This window comes from Crocodylus porosus, unplaced genomic scaffold (genome assembly GCF_001723895.1).
Source record: "Crocodylus porosus isolate Cpor-Errol unplaced genomic scaffold, CroPor_comp1, whole genome shotgun sequence".
Taxonomy (NCBI): Eukaryota; Metazoa; Chordata; order Crocodylia; family Crocodylidae; genus Crocodylus; species Crocodylus porosus.
In genome coordinates, this window is record NW_017728934.1 from 5,892,591 (window position 1) to 5,913,373 (window position 20,783).

The following is a 20,783-nucleotide window of genomic DNA, read 5'->3' on the forward strand; positions in this document are numbered from 1 at the left end:
GTTCATGTTCATCCTGGAGTCAACAATGACTCCAAGAACCCTTTCTGCCACTGCGTTGACAAGAATGGTGTTCCCCAGCCTATAGGTGTGTTGCTGGTCCCTTCTCCCTAGATGCAGCACCTTTCACTTATCTGTGTTGAATTCTATCCTATTCTCATCCGCCCACCTCTGTAATCTTTCTAGATCTAGCTGGATTCTGTCCCTCCCTTCTGTTGACACTTTATCAATGTGCTCCCTTGCACTGCTTGTTCAGTAAAAGCTATATTTCTAATAACCAACTGTTCTCACTCCCTACTCAACCACAGACCTTCATGATGCCCCAGCCTCAAAATCATGGGTGCAAGAACTTCCCTCCCAACTAGCCAACTCCAAGGCGTGCTGGGCTAGATGATTACTCCCACGCCCCTGGTGTCAGAACCACAGCACTTCAATGCCTAAAAAGGTTACCACCTACTTGGAAGGCTACAGCACCATATGTCTGAATACCTCTTACTTGTAACAACTGTGAACTGGTTCATAAATCTATGATATTTTTGAACAGTTCAGCTGCAGAGCATGGACACACATAACTTAGTGCTGTCACATTCTCAGTACTTGTGAGCACAGTTCTCCTTTACATTGTTCACCTGCAAGAGTTTTGAGGCACATACTTCATCCCAGTGGAGACAGAACTTTCAAAAGGTTTTAGTTACTAAGCTCTAGGAAGACCAAGACTGAACATATACCAACTGAGATTTTCAAAATCTTAATTTGGGCATATTTGGGCAACTTCTTAAAGGAATGTCAGAACACCCTTGACACAAAAGTTATCCTTCAAGTTCTTGCTCTAAAAAGTAATGAGATACTACAACTTCTCTAAGTAAAAGCTGGGGACAAGCAAATCCTGGGCAGATATTTTACTGCCCCACTATAACAGGTCTGAGTCACGGGGTGCTGAGAGAGAACACATTAATCAAGCAGTATGGCAGAAGATTTATAAGACCACAAAACCAAAAAAAAGGCCACTCAGCATTCCAACTTATGTGCCACTAACCCCCAGACTGCAAAATGATTTAGGTAGCAGACTATGTGAAAAAGCCCATATGAGTTAAGAGACATCAGATGCCCTTTAAAGCACTACAATAATACACTATGCTGGCACATGATTTTATCAACCTGTGGCAATTACTTGTGCAACCTTGCAGTTTTATTTGTCCTCCCCCACCCAGGTCTAACATATGATGCACCGATGGTTTGGAAACAAGCACATTGCTTGAACTTTGCCAGATTAAGACATATTCCAAGACCAAACATTTCTCAGCTAAAGACAAAAAAAAGGCAAAACAAAAAAGTTCAGATGAAGGGAGACTTTAAATACACCCTGGGGAATTACACAATTATGTGCCCAGACAATTTTGTGCATAAAACGTATGGCCGCACATAACTGTATAATTTTGCATAATTTAACCTGGGCAGGCTGTGTCTCTACCTCCAGCACTCCAGCTGGAAGTCCCACATGGAGGCACCAAGTGCAGTGGCATGCAACTGGGGAGTACCTGCCTGCAGGAGGGGTTTGGGGTGGGCATGGGTGTGTGTGTGGGCTTGTCATATGCCCCCCCCCAATGGTGCACAGCATCTGCTGCCGTCAGCAGCAACAGCAGCAGCAGGCCCTCAGGGCACTCATGGCTGCACCAGACGGAGCCCCTCTGGCGACACATAGCTCCAGATGAGTCCCAGGGGTTGCACGTGGTGGCCCAGAGCTGGCCCAGCCGGCCCACTGGACCTTCAACCCGGACTGGGCTGGCTGTGTTCCAGCATATGAGGCTCACGGCACTGCAGGTGGGAGCCATGTGCCTTTGGGCCGGGCTGGCTCCATGTCTCCAGGTAGGGCTTCCAGCACTCCAGCAGAAAGCCACACAAGGAAGCATGGAGCCAGGCTGAGCTGGAGCTGTGCCACAACATGGCACATGACTCAGCGCATAATTTTGAATTTTTCTCCACATAATTCCTTGGGGTGCATTTAAACATAAAAGAGGAAAGTCTTTAAGGAAGGGGGTACTTTGAAAATGAGGAGATTGTTTCAGACGCGGGGCACACAAGGTCAGATATCATGAAACCCAGAACAAGAGGCATGGGAAGGGAAGAGGGCAGTAGTAACATATAATGATTACACATGTACAGGACAAGACAGCAGAGCAGACTTTAGATGGCAACAGTTTGTATTTCTAACCACATGAAAAAAAATCCCATTTACCAGTGAGCAACAAACAGGTGAACTCAGACGTTTCTGTTTACTTTTGACAGCCATACTCCAGGTACTACAGCCAACTTTTTGATATTGTGTATTATACCCCCAGTAAAGCCTTTATATGCCATTCTCTGCTACCACAGCACTTCAGACCTTATAGAACAGCATATTCAAGATGTTATGTGCTCTACATCTATCAGAAGAAAGATCAGAAAGCAGGTTGATCCTAGACCTGTTTCCAAAACACATGTTCATTCCAGCATGGTATTCCGAGACACTTCTACTAACAAGAAGTAGTTCATTCAGAGGAGACCTGCTGCCATCAAAATCTGGGACAACATCAAGGAAGTCACTCATGCCAACATATATTTTGAAATGTACACTTACCCGAGTCTCTTTTTTTTCCTCATTACCATCAACCTCATCATCCTAAAAAGAACAAATAAAAGGAAGTGAAGTGATGTTGTAGCTGTGATAGTCAGGAAATGAGAGAGGCAAGAGTTTTTGTGGGTCTTTTATTGTACCAACTGCATGGCTGGGATTAATTCAGACAAGCTTTCGGGCATCACAGTACCCTTTTCCTCCTCAGGAAACCCAAGGAAGGGTACTGTGATGCCTGAAAGCTTGTATAAATTTATCTTTTACTGGACCAACTGCATGGTTGGAATAGCACCCATAAAAACTCTTGCCTCCCAGAGTGAAACCATTTAGCCTTGAAGTCATCTAAATCTGTATAGCAGCAAGATTTATATATCCTAATCGAGTGGGTCTCAACCTTTTTGTATATGAGATACCACTCGGACTGGAAGTACCCCTTGAAAAATGATAGCCATGGTCCCCTGATTGAGAATCAGTGGCCTGATCTTTAAATGGATTAGGGTTTTTCAAAGACAGGAATTTTCTACACTTAATTTCGAAGCAATTGTGGAAAATATTTGAGGAAGCCTTTACAGGACTATTTTTATTGTTTCACTATTCACTGGCAGATTCCCAAACCAGGAGATAGAGGAAAGTACAACAACTCTAAAATGAGTGCTTATCTGACAAACTTCAAAAGCAATCATTAACGTGAGGACATCTAAAGATTTAACAAAGCACTTGAATGGCCAAACATTTATCTTTACAGATTTGGTATGTAATTTCTGCATTGTGGAATTAAAGTGAAGATGTTTAAGCGTTATTTCAGCTATAATAAGCCAAAAAGTTTTAATATTACAAACACCTACAAATGATGCCCACTGCTTTGCAAACTTTGCTTAGAGCAGTCATTTGAACAGCCACCTGGAAAAAAAAGATTTGAACTGTGTATTCCCAAAAGTAATTAAGAATTACATTGCAGCAGTCTTCTTGGAAAAAAGAGTCTACAGAGGCATAGGAACCTAACATCTGACAGTATGCCAGTTTTCACCATACATGAATATGAAAAATGTATCCTTGCTTATTACCAGAAGAATATCTTTCTTCAAGTAATAAGTTCCACAGATCTCCTACAATGGTACTTCTGTCCCTAAGCTGCAAGCAGTGTGAACCAGACCTGTCAGTCACCAACACAGGGGAAATATACTGCCTCATGAAGCTCCCTCTAGTCGATATAACTTTCACAGCCTGGATAATAATTCAAAGCTACTTCCCTAAATTACATGTGTAAAATACACATCGAAGGAAAAAATATCTCCTAATGCAGACGATTGATCCATCTAGAATGATCCATTTATTTCCAGATCTGTGGACCTTATCACTCCAAAGGAAATCTGCAGCTACGTACGGATAAAAATGGCTAAAGGCCAAAGAGTTTATAATGGGATTTTCAAAGCAGTGCATACAAGAGAGCAAAATTCATCCTTTTCATGTGGACATCCAGAAATGAGGTAGGTTATATAAAACTCATCCTCTGGGACACTAAGCCACAGAAAATTCTGCCACGGCAAAGAGGTTGCATTGCCCAAGACTAAGGGTGTTTATACATGTCCTCTGAGAGCCACTCTAATTCAAGTGCCTGGAGCAACTCGTGCATCAGTGTCCTCATGCTGAAAAATGGCAGCAGGGGTTGAAAGTTTGAACATTTAACTAAAATTCAAACAAGCTTATTACTTGAAGAAAGCTTAAATGCCCCCCTCTGCCATTTTTCAGTGAGGGGATGCTGAGATATGAGAAACTGGAGTCTGCTGGAATGCAGTAATTACCATGCTCCTGCACACTTAACTCAATTAATCGAGGCTGCTCTGAGGCACCGTAATTACAGTGTGTTGGAGCAGCCTTGCTGCTTGTGTATAGGTGCCCTAAAGGACCAGTAGGCAGAATTTGGCAAGCAAAAAGCTATCCATCAGATCTCAGTACAGGAGATAAAACTACTGCTTAGAGAAGGGCTATTCTGCTCAAAGCTTTCCTGATACCCTAAGAAAACATTTAAGTGTTGGGATTTGTAAAAGTGTATTGATCCCATGATCAGTGGCATTGGAATCAGTGGCAATAGCATTGGAATCAATGGCAATGGCACTGGAAACTAGAACCATTTTTGGACACAATGCCACCCTCCTGAAGGAATGCACAACTGCTTCACTGATTTACAATGACAGTTAAACTATGGCAGGAGTGGGCAATTATTTTGGGCAGAGGGCTGCTTACTGAGTTTTGGCAAGCCATCAAGGACCGCATGACAGGCAGCCCAGGGCAGATAAATATTAATTTTCTAAATTTTTTAGGGACCCCACAGGCCAGACAGAATAGTCTGGCGGGCCGCATCCGGCCCCCAGGCCGCATTTTGCCCACCCCTGAACTATTGGTTCTTCAGCCGGCAGGAGAACAAGTTCTATTTGTTGATTTTTTAATTTTTTTTTGAAAGGGTGGAGATGGTAGAAGGTGCACAAGTTAGCCCAATAACAGATATCACCATAAGAAATCACTGACTCCCACAACAGTAATCTAGTCATTCAAGTTTTCATTTTAAACCTGTCCTGTCACAAATGGAAGACTGGTCTTCCAACAGCAGACCTCAGAGACCAAGACATCCGAAGAATCAATGATAGGTTGGTCAAACCTATGAATAATGTATTCATAAGCCAAAATGGATAATCATTCTCATCTTTTTCACTGTTACTGCATACAACATAAAGACAAGATGATACATACTATAGAGACCTGGCTCACGTTTATGAGATGTCTTTCCTCATTGACATCCCAAGTCCACACAGAAAGAGAGTAGAAGGTGCTGTTCACTGTTTCTAGATGTAGAGCAGCTCATCACAAACCTCAGACTTATGACAACTCTGTAGTGCACAGAGAAATAGGGCCAATAGGTTTTCCATAACTGGGAAGAACAGAGGGGTTGACTGCTGTGACCATAAAAAACTTGGAAATTTTCCAGTTGCTGCCTTGGCCTGCCCTGTCCTAATATCCAGATTATCATTCTGCTGCAGGTTGATATACTTTTCAACCACTTCCATTTTTCCCTCATTCCCAACCAGTGATCTGAAGGGAGAACAAGTCAGATGGGGAAGGATGAAGAAACCAGGAAATCTCTATCGGTGTTGCATTTTGCCATAGTGTACAAGGAAATCTAACTGGTCAAGTGTAACTGCAGACTTACCCATAAGTTCACAAAACCTTTCCAGAAAATTTAATATAGAACTACTTGATCATCTGATTTCAAGTTGAACTGCTGAAGTTTAACTTCAAACAATTCCCTTTGTGTGAACAGTTTAGCCAGGCCTATAGGTATCTGTCACTGCTCGTCTTTCTTCACTGATTCGTTGCATTGTACACAAGGGCGACGAGCGGAGAATTCAGGCACTTAATTTATTCATGTATTCCTCCTTTGGGTGTTTTATCCCCATAATTCTGCTTTAAAGCGTAAATGAGTGGGGTTCAGAAGTCTGACATTTTTCCTGGTGGCTAGTGATCTCCCTGCCCTCAAAGAAACTATTTCCTCTCCCCAACATGAGCCCTTTCTTAGTCTCTAAAAGGACAGTGATTATGGGGAGCTTCTCTCTTACAAGGGATTCAGATGAACTGTGCTCCCTCTACAGAGCTCACTCCTGAATATGAGTAGGAATTCATGAGGGGACTATCAGAGTTGGCAGCAAGGGCAAGGAACTGGACCCAAAGGATTCTTACTTCATTCTGATATTAGAAGTGCCTATGCTGTGCACAGCACTTGCTGCAGTTGCAGCCTGCAGGAAACGAGGCACAGATGCTGGTGTAGATGCCCGAGTCCTTGAGGCCATCTTCTACTTGGCTGGGGTAACCTCTGGCATATCATATACAGCCTAATGATGCAGCAAGTGACCTGAAATAAGATCTGGAGTCCCTACCTGCTTTCCTTCATGAAAGAAAACTTGGGAGAAGGGAAGACTTGGAGAACTGCCAACTCCTGGGAAGGTATTTCCCAAGGACAGCATTTCCCAATTGCAAGGTCTGCTTCTGTCCCCACAATGCAAGCAAGCTTAAGTAAATATTATAATGGCTCTGCAGACTTTAGCATGAAGAATAGTGGTTTGAGATCTAAAATTCTACAAATCATATTACCATAGTAAAGGAACCTCTCTCACTGCTAGGCCAGTACTGTAGCATGCTGGACATTAGCTCTCTTCTTATGTGAAGCTCATCACATCCTAAATAAAATTTAGGCACACTACCAAGAAATTAGTCTTATGGACTGTGCATGCCTGGGCTGGCAATTTTACAGAATGGGCAATTTGGCATGGCACTGAATATATGCCCTCTCTCTGTGTTCAGGCTCTCTTCATTCAGAGAGCGCACTATGGTGCCAAGACACATGCTCAGGCCCTGGCCATGCTGTCTACTCCACAAATTTGCCAACTCAAGCAGGAGCAGAGCAGGTGTGGATTATTCTTGTGGTGCCCAGCTTCACTCAGGAGGCAATGAAGACATATCCTAAGAATCAGTGATGAAAATCTACTCCCTGTGCAAGCGGAAAGCTCAAAATAAAAGTTACCTTCAACATATTCAACACATTTCACCCTAGGCATAAAGTAAAAAGGGTGATTTTATCCTGGGGACTTTATGTCAATGTACTAATACAACAGAATGGAACTGAGACCCAAATGGATTTTGACTTTAAAAATCAGAAAGATATTCAGCTTTGAATACTGAAGACCCAGTTTGCCCTTTTCCCCAATCTCCAGGGAGCTCTCACTCACATCTTTTGTCCAGAAAATGATGCCAGTGCCTCTTCGCCTCTCCTTTGGCCGCCGCCTCTCTCGAATTGACTGCTTGTTTGGAGATCTATCATCTAAATCTTGATCTTCACACTCTAGATAAGCAAAGAGACTGCATTGGTTTGAGATGATTCACAATTCTGTTTATAATCAAAGTCCTAGTGCCATTTTCAAATTAGCTGCAGTTACCTAAAAGACACCTGATAACTTCATATTCCTTTCATTGGATAGATCCTAAAGATCGCACCTCCAGCAGCACAGCTCCCTCAACACCATGCAAGGACATTGGCTAAAAGGAGTTACATTACTTGAAATTCTACCACTGCTTTAGCTACCTCTCCGCTAATCTCCATCTTTACATGTCAGAACTGGATTGCTCTGTAAGTGACCTAGACATCCTGTGTTAGGCATTACATCTACATGTACATTAGCTTGATTAGTTCACAGGTGCCCTGTACCCCACCCCCCTCCACCAGGCCCAGCTGGAACAGTGCACAATTGAAAACCCAGTGCCTTCTAGATATACATTGGGCCTCTTGACCCTGGTCTAAAACATCTGAGTTGTCTTCATTCTGAAAGGTACGTACCATTTTTTTCCGTCTCCATGGCTGTGTTTTGGAAGTCTGCTGGGTTCTCAGAGTCGGGGCCTAGAGGTTTGTGTGTCCGAGCCACGTAAGAACTTGTATAAAGAAGAGGGGCAGCTGTAGAGGGAGATACTGGTGCTGGGGGTTTGTCTGGTTGTACAGGACACCTTAATCGTCGATAGACAGGCTGCAAACAAACAGCCATAAATAAAAAGATTAGCAGAAAGGAAACAAGCCAGTTAAAGTCTGTATCTTCTAAATGGGCAACAAAGCTATCTGAAATTTAGTTTTCTTCGTTGCTGCTGCATATTTTAAACCATAACCTGCCAGAGAGGATAGATTAGGAAATGGATTTAACGCTGTTTACACCTGAGGGTGGACACAAACAAGAGAAGAGGCTTGGGACGAGAGGGATCGTTTGTTCATTCCTTTGTACAGGCATCTTCAAGAGCCAGCTTGCAAGTCAATGCCATCAATGTCAAAGAGACTAGAAAGATGCACAGTGAAAGGAAGTTGTTCTGTCAAAAAAAGGATGGAGCCAGGACTACTACATGTTAAGATCCACTAGAATAGCATGAATTTATGTCAGGGTTGGAAAGTGACTTCTGGAGAAATTTAAAACAACATTAACCCAGGCATTGTCCTGGGATTGGGTATAGGTCTGCCAAAATGAAGTGTGCGTATTTCATGTTCTGCTCGAGCCAATCAAAATGTTCAATATCAATTTTGTTTAAATTCAGGTGGCTTGCTAAATGCATAATATATATTAAAGAAGCTGCTGATTTCAGGCTTCTTGTAATAGCTGTATTAACAATCATTTGGCAATGTAAAACAAGGGCACAGACCAGTAATAATATTAAACATGGCATACTGAAGTCTTGGTATTTTCATTTCAACCTTTCCCATCAGAATTCAATAATGAGGAATACTGTGACTTCCTTGCTTACGCTACTTCCTATTACCACTGAGCTAACTTTGGATGGTTGCTCATTTGCAAATAAGCATGGTCTAGAAGAAGAGAAAATTGGCCTGGGTTAGAGTTCACCCAAACATAGTATCTGTGGAAGATAACATTCCTTTGAGGAGTTCTTCCTCCATCTGTGTCTGCTCTTCACCAGTTACTCAGAACATTTATGGAGACGCATCAAGGCTGAGCCTCAACTAGATCCTTAGAGAGAGAATGGAGTTGTGGCATCATTCTCCTTTTACTAAAATCTGCATTCAATGATCTTGCAGGTCTCATAATTTTTTTATTTTACGAGATAAAAAATGAAATTTTAAATGAAAACAAGGCAGTAAGTAATTTACAATACAAGAAACAAACAAACCAACTATGTATCATATAACTTTCAAGCACCTAAGTATCTAGATTAATCAGATAATAGCCAATTCTGTCTTCCAGAGACTACTCTTAGTCAATCAACAGAATTCACTTGCTTTCAGCTGGTCCAAACTATTAAGAGAGTCAGCTAGGAAGCATAGAAAGACCACCTCCTCATCTAGGTTTTTGCTCCACCGGGGCCGGGCCTCCCCTTGTTTCTCACTTCCGTCCTCAGTTGTTTCAGTGCTTTCAGATTTCTCACTCTGCTGCTCTTGAGCTTGCCGCTCTGCTCGAGATCGGCTGAAGGTTCTTTCTGCCTCCTGAAGATCTGTAAGCGTCACACCCTGGAGAAGGAGTAAAACAACATCATCAAATGAACATTTATAACTAAGTGTTTTCTAAAGACAAGAGGTGCATTCCTTTTTTAATTAACTGCAAATTCTTCGGGGCAGGTACCATTTTTATAGTGTTCAGCACAACAGGTGCTGATATCTCTAGGTTCTACTTTCACATCTAGATCAAGAGATTAGAATAAATCCACCTTAAAAAAAAAATCTCAATCAATACATATACTTAGCAACTCAAGATGACCCAAAATTGAGATCCACAACAATGAAACTAATGAGCTGGTTATACTACCAGAAGCCATACTTAACGAGAGCTCACCAGACATGCCATTCATGTGTCTACTATAGCACCATCCAGATATGTTTCTCCTCTATTCAGTGTCCAGTTTATTGCTAATTTGATATTTTGCTCTATTAAACTTAACATACTTTCACTAGCGTTTGTTTGATATATGCCAGTTGAATTGACAATTTCAGTCATCTACTACAGGCTTCACTGTAGGAAGTTACTAAATTCAGACAGGTAGACAACATCCCTATAAATACAAAGTGCTAAACCACTATGGTGAAACTCTGGTTATAATTCACGTGTTTGTCAGACAGACTGAAGATGCTACTGAATTTATAGACTTCTCAAGATGGGCATTAAAGAGCTATCTGCTTGGAAGGAAACCTTGAACACAGATGGATTGCTGGAAAGCCTCTTCCTATCCTCATTTCTAAGGGTCACTTTTGGACATGGGAACAAATGCTTCATGTTTAGTTTTTAACCTGCATGCACAATGAAAATGAAGTTCATAGTATTGTGGAAGGTGGCACAGCTGCCTGACTGCAGGCTGGAACACAAAGCTAAATGCCTGCGTTGGTCTTTAGCAGTCAGGTTCGTTAGCCTTGCAGACATGCTGCAAAGCTCATCTTTTCTCTCTTTATTAAGATTGAAGTGAATATGGGTGAAGTGGATAAATATCATGTAGAAACAGTCCTTGGGTTATATGCATGCTGAGATTATTAATTTACAAGATGGGCATCCAGAGCACTAGATAGACTCCTGGATTGTACTCAAGGAAATAAAATTGATTCAGCCTACTCTGTGAAACTGCTGAGTCTGATTTCAGCACAGAAAAACATCTGCAATTCCATTTGTCTATTACATTTTCCCAATAACTGAGAAATTGCATGTACATATCTGGACAGTTTGAACCTGGTAACACCCAGGTGAAAAGCTCTTAATGTGGGGACTTATAGGGCAAGTACTAGCACTTGTGCTAACTGTACATGCACATTATTTTGGCGTTTTGATTGCCCATTAGGATGGTGCAAACCCATCACAATGTGATAAGTTTACACTTCTCAATTATAAGAATAACCAAAAGTAATTGATTTAAAATAATGACATAGTTTTGCTTCTTTTTCTTTTCAAATTAAACAAGGCACATATTGAATTTACTGCCTGTTAGACAGAATCATTCAAAAATAATGAATTAATGTAACATACACATGCATACATGCACTCACATGCGTGCATGTCTACCGGATGTCTACTTGCAGTATGTTTTGACAATTAAGTTGTGATCCCCCTGAGTAAAATACAGTATTTTTAAAAATGTAGGGTCTTTAGAGAGTTGCTGACCCCTTCAAGGAGCAAGAGGGGGAAAAGATATTTGTCCTAGCCAAAGCCAGCTAGTCAAGTCTTCAGCCTGTCATCTCAATTCCCCCTAAGTTTAAAATATATCTATTTTTTTGTTTCCTGTTAAGATCTTTGTGGTGCTGCTGGCTGTCAAATGTCATGCTTCATTTCAGATGTTATATATTTCAGCAGATTAAGTGAGCTTTGTGTATCACATGCATGTCACTAAGGCCCTTGGCACACATTCATTTAATGGCATAATTGGATCTGATCCCAAATCCAAATAATCATGCCTCCTGCTATGCCACATGTGTGCACCAGACAGCATGATTTTGGGATCAGGGATTAGAGCTCAACTGTGCCAGTACTATCATGCCAGGCTCTTTTTGCACTGGAAAGTTTAAGGCTGGTGTCACAGTATAGTGGAGCTGACGGTCAGGTGATTCTTGGCTCGAACATCGGACAGTCCTAGGTCTGGCTCAACCAGCATTGTTAGGGTAGACAATCATCTGATCATACAAACCCTGCTAGATTGTGGAAACCCAGCTCTGGCCAGGCTGCTGGATGCAGGGGGAATCAGAGGGTCCCAGCAGAGGATGCTGATGGGCTTCCTCCACTGGGGACTTTAAACACTGCGCCTACAGCTCTGGCTTCCATTGCCTCTCATCCACCATGCCCAGCAGCCCAGCCAGATGCAAAGTTTTAGAGCCCCAGTGGGGAAACTCTTTAGCACCCCTGGGTGGGAACCTCTGATACCCCACACTTGTCCAGAGATGTTGGGCTTGCAGTTTAAAGTCCCCTTCAGCTCCTCTCCATACCTCTTCCACCAGCCTTTACCTTCCTTCACTTTCATATTCACATTTGATAGAAAAGTACCAAGACAGAATGGCCAGGAAAGACCACGGGAAGAATTAGTTGCACAAACTGGGTTAGAAGCAAAATAAGGAGTCTACAGGCAAGGCGGACCCCAAGTCTAAGAGGGCATTTCTTAAAATATGCTCAATCTCTTGATGTAAACAGCGAACAAAGGGAAACAGAGCACCGAGCCTTTTTCGGGAAAGGCAGAAAACAATCAAACAAACAAAGAAAAATGCTATTCGAGTTTAAAGACTTCTTAGAGCCTACATCTATGGGTCTAACTTCATGTCTTTTGGAGCCACTAACCAAATCATCTCCCTTTTCCCCAGATACAATTTGCAAATATGTGAGGATACCACAGCACCAAGATATCGTAAAAGGAAGGGGGCTCTCTTGCCTGCGACCTGAATGCAAGGTCAGCAGGAAAATCATTCCTCACCTGTGTAGACCTGCGCGTCTGTCGGGCCTGTCTGGATCGTGCCTTCCTTAGAGACTCAGCTTCCTCATCCCGCACAGGGGTCAGATATGACCTGAAAAGAACAGATCAGGAAAGCATAAAACAATAGAAGATTGACCTAGTTTTGCCCAACTCACAGCAACAGTCTCTACCCATATCATATAGACTGAGCCATTTTTGCTTAGTCTGTGCAGTCTCTCTCACTTCTGTTTAGGGGACATGGCATCTTATGACTATACTAGTACACAACCAATTGCTGCAGTGTTGCAGCTCACTCATTCACCACAGTACCTTCAAGAAAAATGTCCAAGTGTTACCAGCTGGACATATTATACTCTAGTATAAATAATGTCTATACAAAAGTATAACCTACATATAGTAACAGACTCCAGTTAGACCTACTGCCTACAACTTCTGGTGCATAAACTAAAACAAACAAGAAAGTCTGTAGTTCCATTCAGATCAAGTGCACAGAGACATAATATCTCCTTTTCTATATTCCTCATAACCTACATCTTACATTTTTCTTCAGGACTAAAAGCTGTGTGCAATACATACAGATGATTAAGTGAAAATTAGTGTGAAATCATTTGTTATAATGTTACCCTTGCCAGCTTTCTGTAAGGACAGAATTGCCCACAGTAAAGTGTCCATAAAAATACTGCAGAAATTCCTGTAAATGTTGAAGTAAAATCCCTCCCAACTCATGTTCATGTCCAAACTTCATACAACAATACTAAGATGTGGACCAAACTGTCACTAGATTTCACTGAACCAAAAAGGATTTTAAAAAAATGGACATTTATATGAAAACACATGCAAGAGATAACTAAGAAATTCAAGAGAACGATAATAAAACCTGTGCATCAGACCATAAACCAGCTACAAAGCCTTGGGTGTTTGGGAAAAGTATCCCCTATAGGTAGGGACCTACTGAATTCATAATTTCCACGAAATTTGGACAATACCCATGACATCTCTTGAACTTTCCCCACCCCCAAAAAACCCTACCGAAGATGAAACTCAGGCTCCCCGAGGGAACCAGCAGTCTCTAGCCCACTGTGGCTGCCTGCCCAAGGGGGGGGGGGGGGGGGGGCTGCCCATTTGGGGGGCTGTCAGCTAGATGGCTGCGCCCCACCCCCATGCACACACTGGCTGTGAGGGCTGCCTGTCATGTGGCCCCACCCCATAACCACCTGGTGAGGGGTGGGGCTACATGATTGACAATCCTCAACTAATCAGAAGCTAGGGGCGCAGGGCCACATGACGGGTAGCACCCCACAGCCAATCAGCAGTGTGGGGCGGAGCCACCAGGGCCCCTCAGCTAGAGGTATAGAGGGCCCTCTTCTGCTCTACCTGCAAAAAGGCTGCTTGGGCCTGTATTCTGCTGTGAAATCTGGGGGCAGCCCCTGCAAATTAGGTTGGTCTCTGCCTATAGGCTAGTTATGCCATACTGTCTATCGATTTTCTTGCACCTTCTTCTGAAGTATCTGGTGCTAGCCACCAACTCACCTGGCCAGTAAATCTGTGGAAGATATGTCGTATGTATGATATGTCCCAGTCATTAAACATGTCTCCTGACACTGGACATTTCATTCCGAATTGTTGAGAAAAGTAAGTCACAGAGTTAGAGATTTAGTCAGACCACAAAGTGACAAAGTCACAGCTGCACATGCAACCTTAACATTGACCTGCCTTCTTGTGTGCAATACATGAAGATACAATCTCAGCAATCAAGTATTTGAGAAATCAACCAGCGTGCATATAATTGCTACAGCCCATGGCCTAAGTAGAGCACCTAATGCTGTGCATAGCACCCAGAAGCTTCTAAAAATGCAAATACAAAACAGCAGTAAAATATATGTATGCCCTCAGTTTATAGCTGAAGTAGGTTGTTAATTTAGTACCTCATTATTGAAATCAACAGGAGTTATACAGCTAAATACTTCAGGATTTGGAATTCAATGATTAATGTACATACCAGTAAAACACTAATAAAAGAGAAAATCTGAAGCTGACAGTAATCCAGACCATTTCAAAGCAGTTTTAGGTTACAAATAAAGCCACAAAATGTTCCAACATTTGGATCTATAAACACTAGAGAAAAGAGTCATGTTATATTTGACAACTAGGATTTATTCATGTAACTAAAGATCATGCATATGCAAAAGTAGGTAGATTTTTAAAAGGACACCAGAAGTTGGAGTTGCAAGACAAATCTTTTAAAAACAGCTATACCTCTAGGTATAGATGTATACATTTGGAGTCACTGCAAAAGGGCAACATCTCAAAAGGATGGCAGCTGTTGGCCAGGGGCTGGTAAAGCATGATCCACAGGGCAAATCTGGCTCACCAGGTGACTGGATCTGGCCTTCAGCTACCCCTGCAGCACTCCACATAGGGCCATGCCCTGTCTGCTTATGCTGGGGCAGGCTGAACCAGGCTCCTGCCAGCCCAGGCCCTGGCCAACGTGGAACTTCTAGCAGGGATGTTCCCAATGCAGTTGCAGCCGGGTGCTGGTCTGAGCCTCCCACCTCCAGCAGTGGCTCCTGCTTCTAATCTTGCCCTTGCCGTGCTACACCACTCTGGGTGAGCAGTTTCAGTCAGACAGCTCCTTTCCCAGGACACGGGACTCCAGCTTCAGCTCCTGGGCACCTTCCAGTGGAAGACAGCCGGGATCTAGAGCCGGAGCCCTATGCACCCACTGGAAGTGGCACAGCAGCAGGAGGAGCTGCTGCTGGAGGCAGGAGGCACAGAGCAGCACCTGGCCAGCTGCTGTTGCAGCAGGAACAGCCTGTCGGAAGCTGCCCCTGTCCCTGCTGTGCTACACCATGCTGTTCCAGGCAGGCAGATGCACAACTTCAGCCAGGCAGCTCTTGTCCCAGTGCCGAGTCCAGCGGCCTTCCTGAGAGCTGGAAGCAGAGCCCAGCATGCTGGGGGAGGGTTCTGGCAGGAGCTGCATGGCACAGCACGGTGCTGCAGGGGCAAGATCAGGAGCAGGAACTGCCACTGAAGGTGTGGGGCATGGAGTAGCACCCGGCTGGGCCGCAGGAATCAGTAGTAATGCAGCATAGGCTGCCCTGGCACAAGCAAGTGGGGCTCAGTCCCATGAAGAGCACCACAGGGACACTGTGGACAGCACTGCCCAGAAGAACACTGCTGCATGTACCAGCCCCCACCCTCCACTCCTCTCCCCAATCCCCATACCCACAGCAGGTTCCTGGGACCTAGTGCCTAGCCAGTGCCCCCATCCACAGACACACACATGCACATGCCCCACCCCTCCCTTCCTCATTTGCACGCCAGCCCCGCCCTGCGCTGGTTCCTGCTGGCCACATGGGCTGGAGCAGGTCGTGGTACAGTGGGCAGGCAGGCGCAGGGGGCACGGATGCCAGCCCGGAGGGATGCTGCAGCTGGGCCCGTGGGAGACGCTGCTGCCACTGCTGCTGTGGCTGTCGGGGCAGGAAGCCAACGCCACTCCCGCCTCCCCGTGCCCACAGACATCGCGCTAGGGTGGTGAGTTGCGGGCCCCCGGAAGGGAGGGACCCCTGCCGCTTGGACTCAGGCTGCCCCGGGGGAGAGGGAGCAGGGGGGTGTCCCTGCACATCCCACACCCCCGTCGAATACCCACATGTCTCCCTGGCTGCTGAGCCAAGGTGCACAGGTGTGGGAGCATCCTTGAAGCTGACCAGGTGGCAGGGAAGACACAGCGGGGTCAGGCAGCACCCTTTGACCCCTATGCCCCCAGGCTGCAGCCAGACTGGACAGGCCGCATGAGCACCCGCTCCTGCCAGCCCATTGGGTGATAAGAATTTCATGATCTGGCCCCACATTCAAAAAGGTTGCATACCCCTGCCCTACGGGGTCCTCAGCCCCAAGTAACTGCCCACTACTGCGTTAGGTTCTAATTGCTACTTGCAGACTAGTAACAGGGGTGATACAAACCTAGCAAAATAGCACCAACTTTAACCTGAATGAATCAGAGTTAAAGTTGAAATGGTTTTGCTACATTTGTATCATTCCCACTTGTTTGCATCTAACAATTGGAACTTAACAGCTGCTGCCCTTTTGAAACATTCTCCTTTTGACAGGGCTCCAATTCTCCGCATCCATTCCCTGTAATGAGCAGTATTTGGATGTCTCAGCAGTGCCGAGACTTATGAGCAAGAGTCCCCAGGATAGCCTCTGTGTTAATGTTTTTGTGGTACAGTGAGTATTGCATTGTGTGCCTGTGCTCTCAACGAGGATGAAAGGGACCGGAGATTCCTTTTTAAAGTCTCCCCCGGCTCTTCCCCTCTGCCCCCCACCATGATATTAGGTAGACTTCACCCAAGAAAACAAAACAAAATCCAGGTGCCTCAGCCCTGGGTTTTCTTACATACTTCCTTGCTTTTCAGAAAGTGGAAGTGTATCAGTTTCTGAAAGTCAAACTTTTAGTCGGCCTCACTTTGGGTCCCCCAAATTCCTAGCCGCTTTCCAAGCTCTTGGCCCTGGTTTGCTTGATTGTATTCCACCACTCCTCCACCCACGATTATCTTAAAAGTATGAGAGGATAATTATTTCTTCAGCTATGACTCAGCCATGACACTATTATGGCACAACCAAATTCCCAGAGTGAGGCTGACAGGCACAATTAAATGTTGTAAGAGCAGCATGGAGGTGTGTATAGTTTTCAAATTAAATCAGCTGGTAGCACATCTGGTGACAATTCAGTTACAATATTGTTCTAATTCTTGTCAAGTATTATGTTTTTCATGATGGGTCACACGGTTTTATTTTGCATTATCCCTTACAAACAAGCTGTATCCTAAAACCTGCAGCATGTTAAATAAAGGGACAGAAAAATAAAGAGATCTGTAAAGGCAAGGGAGAAAGATTTAATTAAAGAAAGATGATAAATCCATGCTGCAGATGTACAAATAGACTGTTTCAGAAGGCAGTTATACAAGGAGAGACTGACACCGTGATCAGATTGTGTGAAGAGAGGGGCAACCAGGGCCAGATAAGGAGAGAAGACAAAGGTTCACAAGGTAGAGTGGGCACTGCTCTTAAAGGATGAAAACTATATTTTGACTATGAAATTTAAGCTCTCTTGAAAATGCAAACATATGGCCCTGCAGATCTCTGAGGAGATGGCCTTATATAAGCTGCAATGGTATATTTCATTTCTGAGGAACGACTAAAAAACCCTGCCTACGGCACTGACTCAAGCAAGCAATTCCACTGAGTATATACCCTTATTGCACACCTGCTGTGTCTGTCTCTGCCTGACCCACTCTTCAAAGTGAATCCTGTTTTCCCAGAAGGACCAGAACTAGATTAAGCCAGGGAGAACAACCACAAATCTTTGCCCTGGCTAAACATAAAGTGCAGACAGAAGTACAGCTCTCCGGGCTAACTCATGGTGCTTTACAGAAAGTGCCATGAATAGGACTGATCCTTCCAACCCAAGGGAAATTAGCTGTTGGGTCAGAAGGGTGGGTGGGTAGGTGATCAAGCTTCAATTTGGAGCCCATCCAGCGAGAGAGGCTGCATCTCTGCAGCCCCCATCCCCACCTCCCTTCTGTTTTAGGATAGAAGGGGGAGAAGGCAGGGGAGGGAGGCCTCAGGGAGTGGGAGTGGGTTTCCACTCCAGCACTGGCTGGGCAGCCCCAAGAGTGAGCTCCCTCTGCTACCTCCCACCCCCTATCTATCTCATTCTGAAAACAGTGCTGGAAGCAGGGCTGGGTTGCATCTGCCAAGCCCTGCTCCTGGCACATGCAAACAGAAGTTAATGAAGGTGTTCTGCTTTGGACCACCTTCATCTGAACCTTCATGTAATGAGGGTTCAGATTGTGGAGGCAGTGGGCCCTTTTAAAATGCTCTGCAACCATGCACTACTTGTGCTCAGTCACAGCTGTAGATTGTTTTCCAGGGCCAGATCAGGCAGAAATTGTCACTTTATCTGCACCCAGGGACCAGAACTAGATTAAGCTGGGGAAGACAACTGGCATCCTCTGCTCTGACTAAACATTAGTTATCCACTTTTAAGGAATACAAAACTGAAACAAGATACACCCCCCCCCACCAAAAATTTTTTTAAAAAAAATTACAGACTCTACGCCAGGCTAGAGGAAGAACTGAACCATTCAATCTAAAGGATTTTCCCCAAGGTTTGGAATGCAAACGGAAGGGGCTAGATAAAGCTTGATGAAGCAGAAATGCTACCCAGAAACATACAGTGAAAGCAGTAAGGATGCCTTTGTAGCAAGAACTGAGCAAAAAATAAGAGCTTTTGAACAGTCTTATTTGGTAAGAAGCTTGAAACTGTAAGCAACAAAACTCTCCTCTGCTGTTTAATTCCTATTTTAAAAGAACAGGACTTTCAAAAATTCTTTGTAAAGAAACAAGACTGAAAATTAAAATGGAATTAAGTGAAAATTAAATGAAAAGGAATGATGCAAAGAAAGCTTATAAGAGCTGCTGTTTAAGAAATGTCACTTAAATAGTGCTTGCCATCCTGTGACATCACCTACCTTGTCAGCCATTTCTTGGTCCAACCATCAAGGGATAGAATAGCTATGTTGGATTTAGACTGTTTAGCTATCAGTAGTTAGGTACCTTTGGCAAAATATTATCATCCGGCCTGACAACATGACAGACTTTTAAAGCTTCCTAAAGTTGCTGAGTTTAAAAAACTGTGATAAAGTGCCTTTCACCAAGAGGATATTAGGGAATGTGCAAACTCAAAACTTAGTAACAAACACTGGAAATTAAACATTTGTCTTCATTTAACTCCAGGGCTGTCCCTTTCATCAAAGGGCATTTGGTGACTTCCATCTTGCTGTCAACAGGAAAAGTTTATCATGAATGCATCCACTGGGTTTATAAAGCTTGGCATCAATACTGTTAGACAATAAGATTTGCTTGAAAACATAGGCCTTTGTCAATGAAGACCAATATTTCTATAACGGCTATACTGAGAATAGATACATTTTATGAAGACACTAGTACAGGGCTCCTATTTATTTCAACAATGACATATCTGTGTTGCACAAGCAGCAATCAGTTCTTGCAACCTGAATTCCTCCAATACACTGAGATGTCTTCACCAAAATCCATTTTAAAAATCTATTTAACTTAAGGCTGAGTCTCTGAAGTGTTCTTAATGGATACCAAAATGACTGTTTCTCTAAAAGCCAGAATTGACTGGTGGTTCCTCATACCACTTGCTATGAATAGCCACCCACTACTGACTAAGGACAAGGGATGCATCAGATTTATGATAACACTGAAAGTGTTAATCATTCCATAAATAGTAATGGTGATATATACTCAGCCAATTTAGGGTTAACATAAAGTGGTAAACCAACAACAAATATATTCCACAAAAAATGTGAAACACCTTTGTGGCTAGTTTGCATAGTGCTGTAAGTCAAATGTGTGGCATTCTTTAACATGATTGTCAGCATCAGAATCAGGACCGGGACAACCCCCATCCCAATGCTGAAAATGGGCTGCCAGGTGAGCAGGTTTGCAAGGTGCAGAGTTCCCAGTAGGAGGAAGCCAGGGAGTTTCTCCAGCCAGGAATCTTACAGCCTCTGTGCCCAATGGCATTTCTTGCTTTGTCCTGCAGCTTTGTGGGGGCTGAGAAACAAGGCACTTTTAAATGGTGGATCAGGGGAGGTCTGGGACTCGCTACAACCCAACACATTGACTGCCTTGCCCTACAGCTCCTACTGGGGCAGTTTCCCCATATGCAGTATGTTCAAAGGTGGCATCCACAGCCCTGCACACAGGGCTGTGGGCATGCAGCTTTCAACTTGCCAGTGCAAGGACAGCCCTACACTGGCCAGTAGAAAGGGCATGATTGGGATCTGTTCCCAAAATTGCACCTCCTACCATTCACATGTAGCATGGCAGGAGTTGAAATTGTTGGGAATCAGAGAATCAGATCCCATCACACCAATAAATAAATGTGTGCTGGGGGCCTAACTGTCTTACAGATGGAAAGGCTTATTTGGTTTACAGACAATTAAAGGCAATGCCTTTAAGCACCTCCTCTTAAAGATTTTAAAATATTTAAATTACTGCAGCAATTTCACATGAAGGTCTTTTCCACTAGAACGTAAAAGCAACAGGGATTTCCCACCTCACAGATTTTTATACCAGTGCTAAGCATCTTCAGTAAATTGAGAGGAGCCAG

The 20,783-nt window shown here is 43.9% G+C and overlaps 1 protein-coding gene across 5 annotated transcripts in view; it reads right to left on the reverse strand.

Moving 5' to 3' along the window:
* Positions 1-20,783, reverse strand: part of PPP1R12B (protein phosphatase 1 regulatory subunit 12B) — a 183,869-nt gene that overhangs the window by 69,973 nt on the left and 93,113 nt on the right. For 4 of the 5 annotated variants that reach the window (XM_019546390.1, XM_019546389.1, XM_019546391.1 and 1 more), the window contains 5 exons: positions 12,581-12,671; positions 9,480-9,653; positions 7,992-8,175; positions 7,387-7,499; positions 2,615-2,656 (listed from right to left, as the gene is read on the reverse strand). In XM_019546390.1, coding sequence (XP_019401935.1) covers positions 2,615-2,656; positions 7,387-7,499; positions 7,992-8,175; positions 9,480-9,653; positions 12,581-12,671 — 604 coding nt within the window. Of the gene's footprint in view, positions 1-2,614; positions 2,657-7,386; positions 7,500-7,991; positions 8,176-9,479; positions 9,654-12,580; positions 12,672-14,110; positions 15,011-20,783 lie in introns of those variants that run through there. The other variant, XM_019546392.1, reaches the window with a different exon arrangement.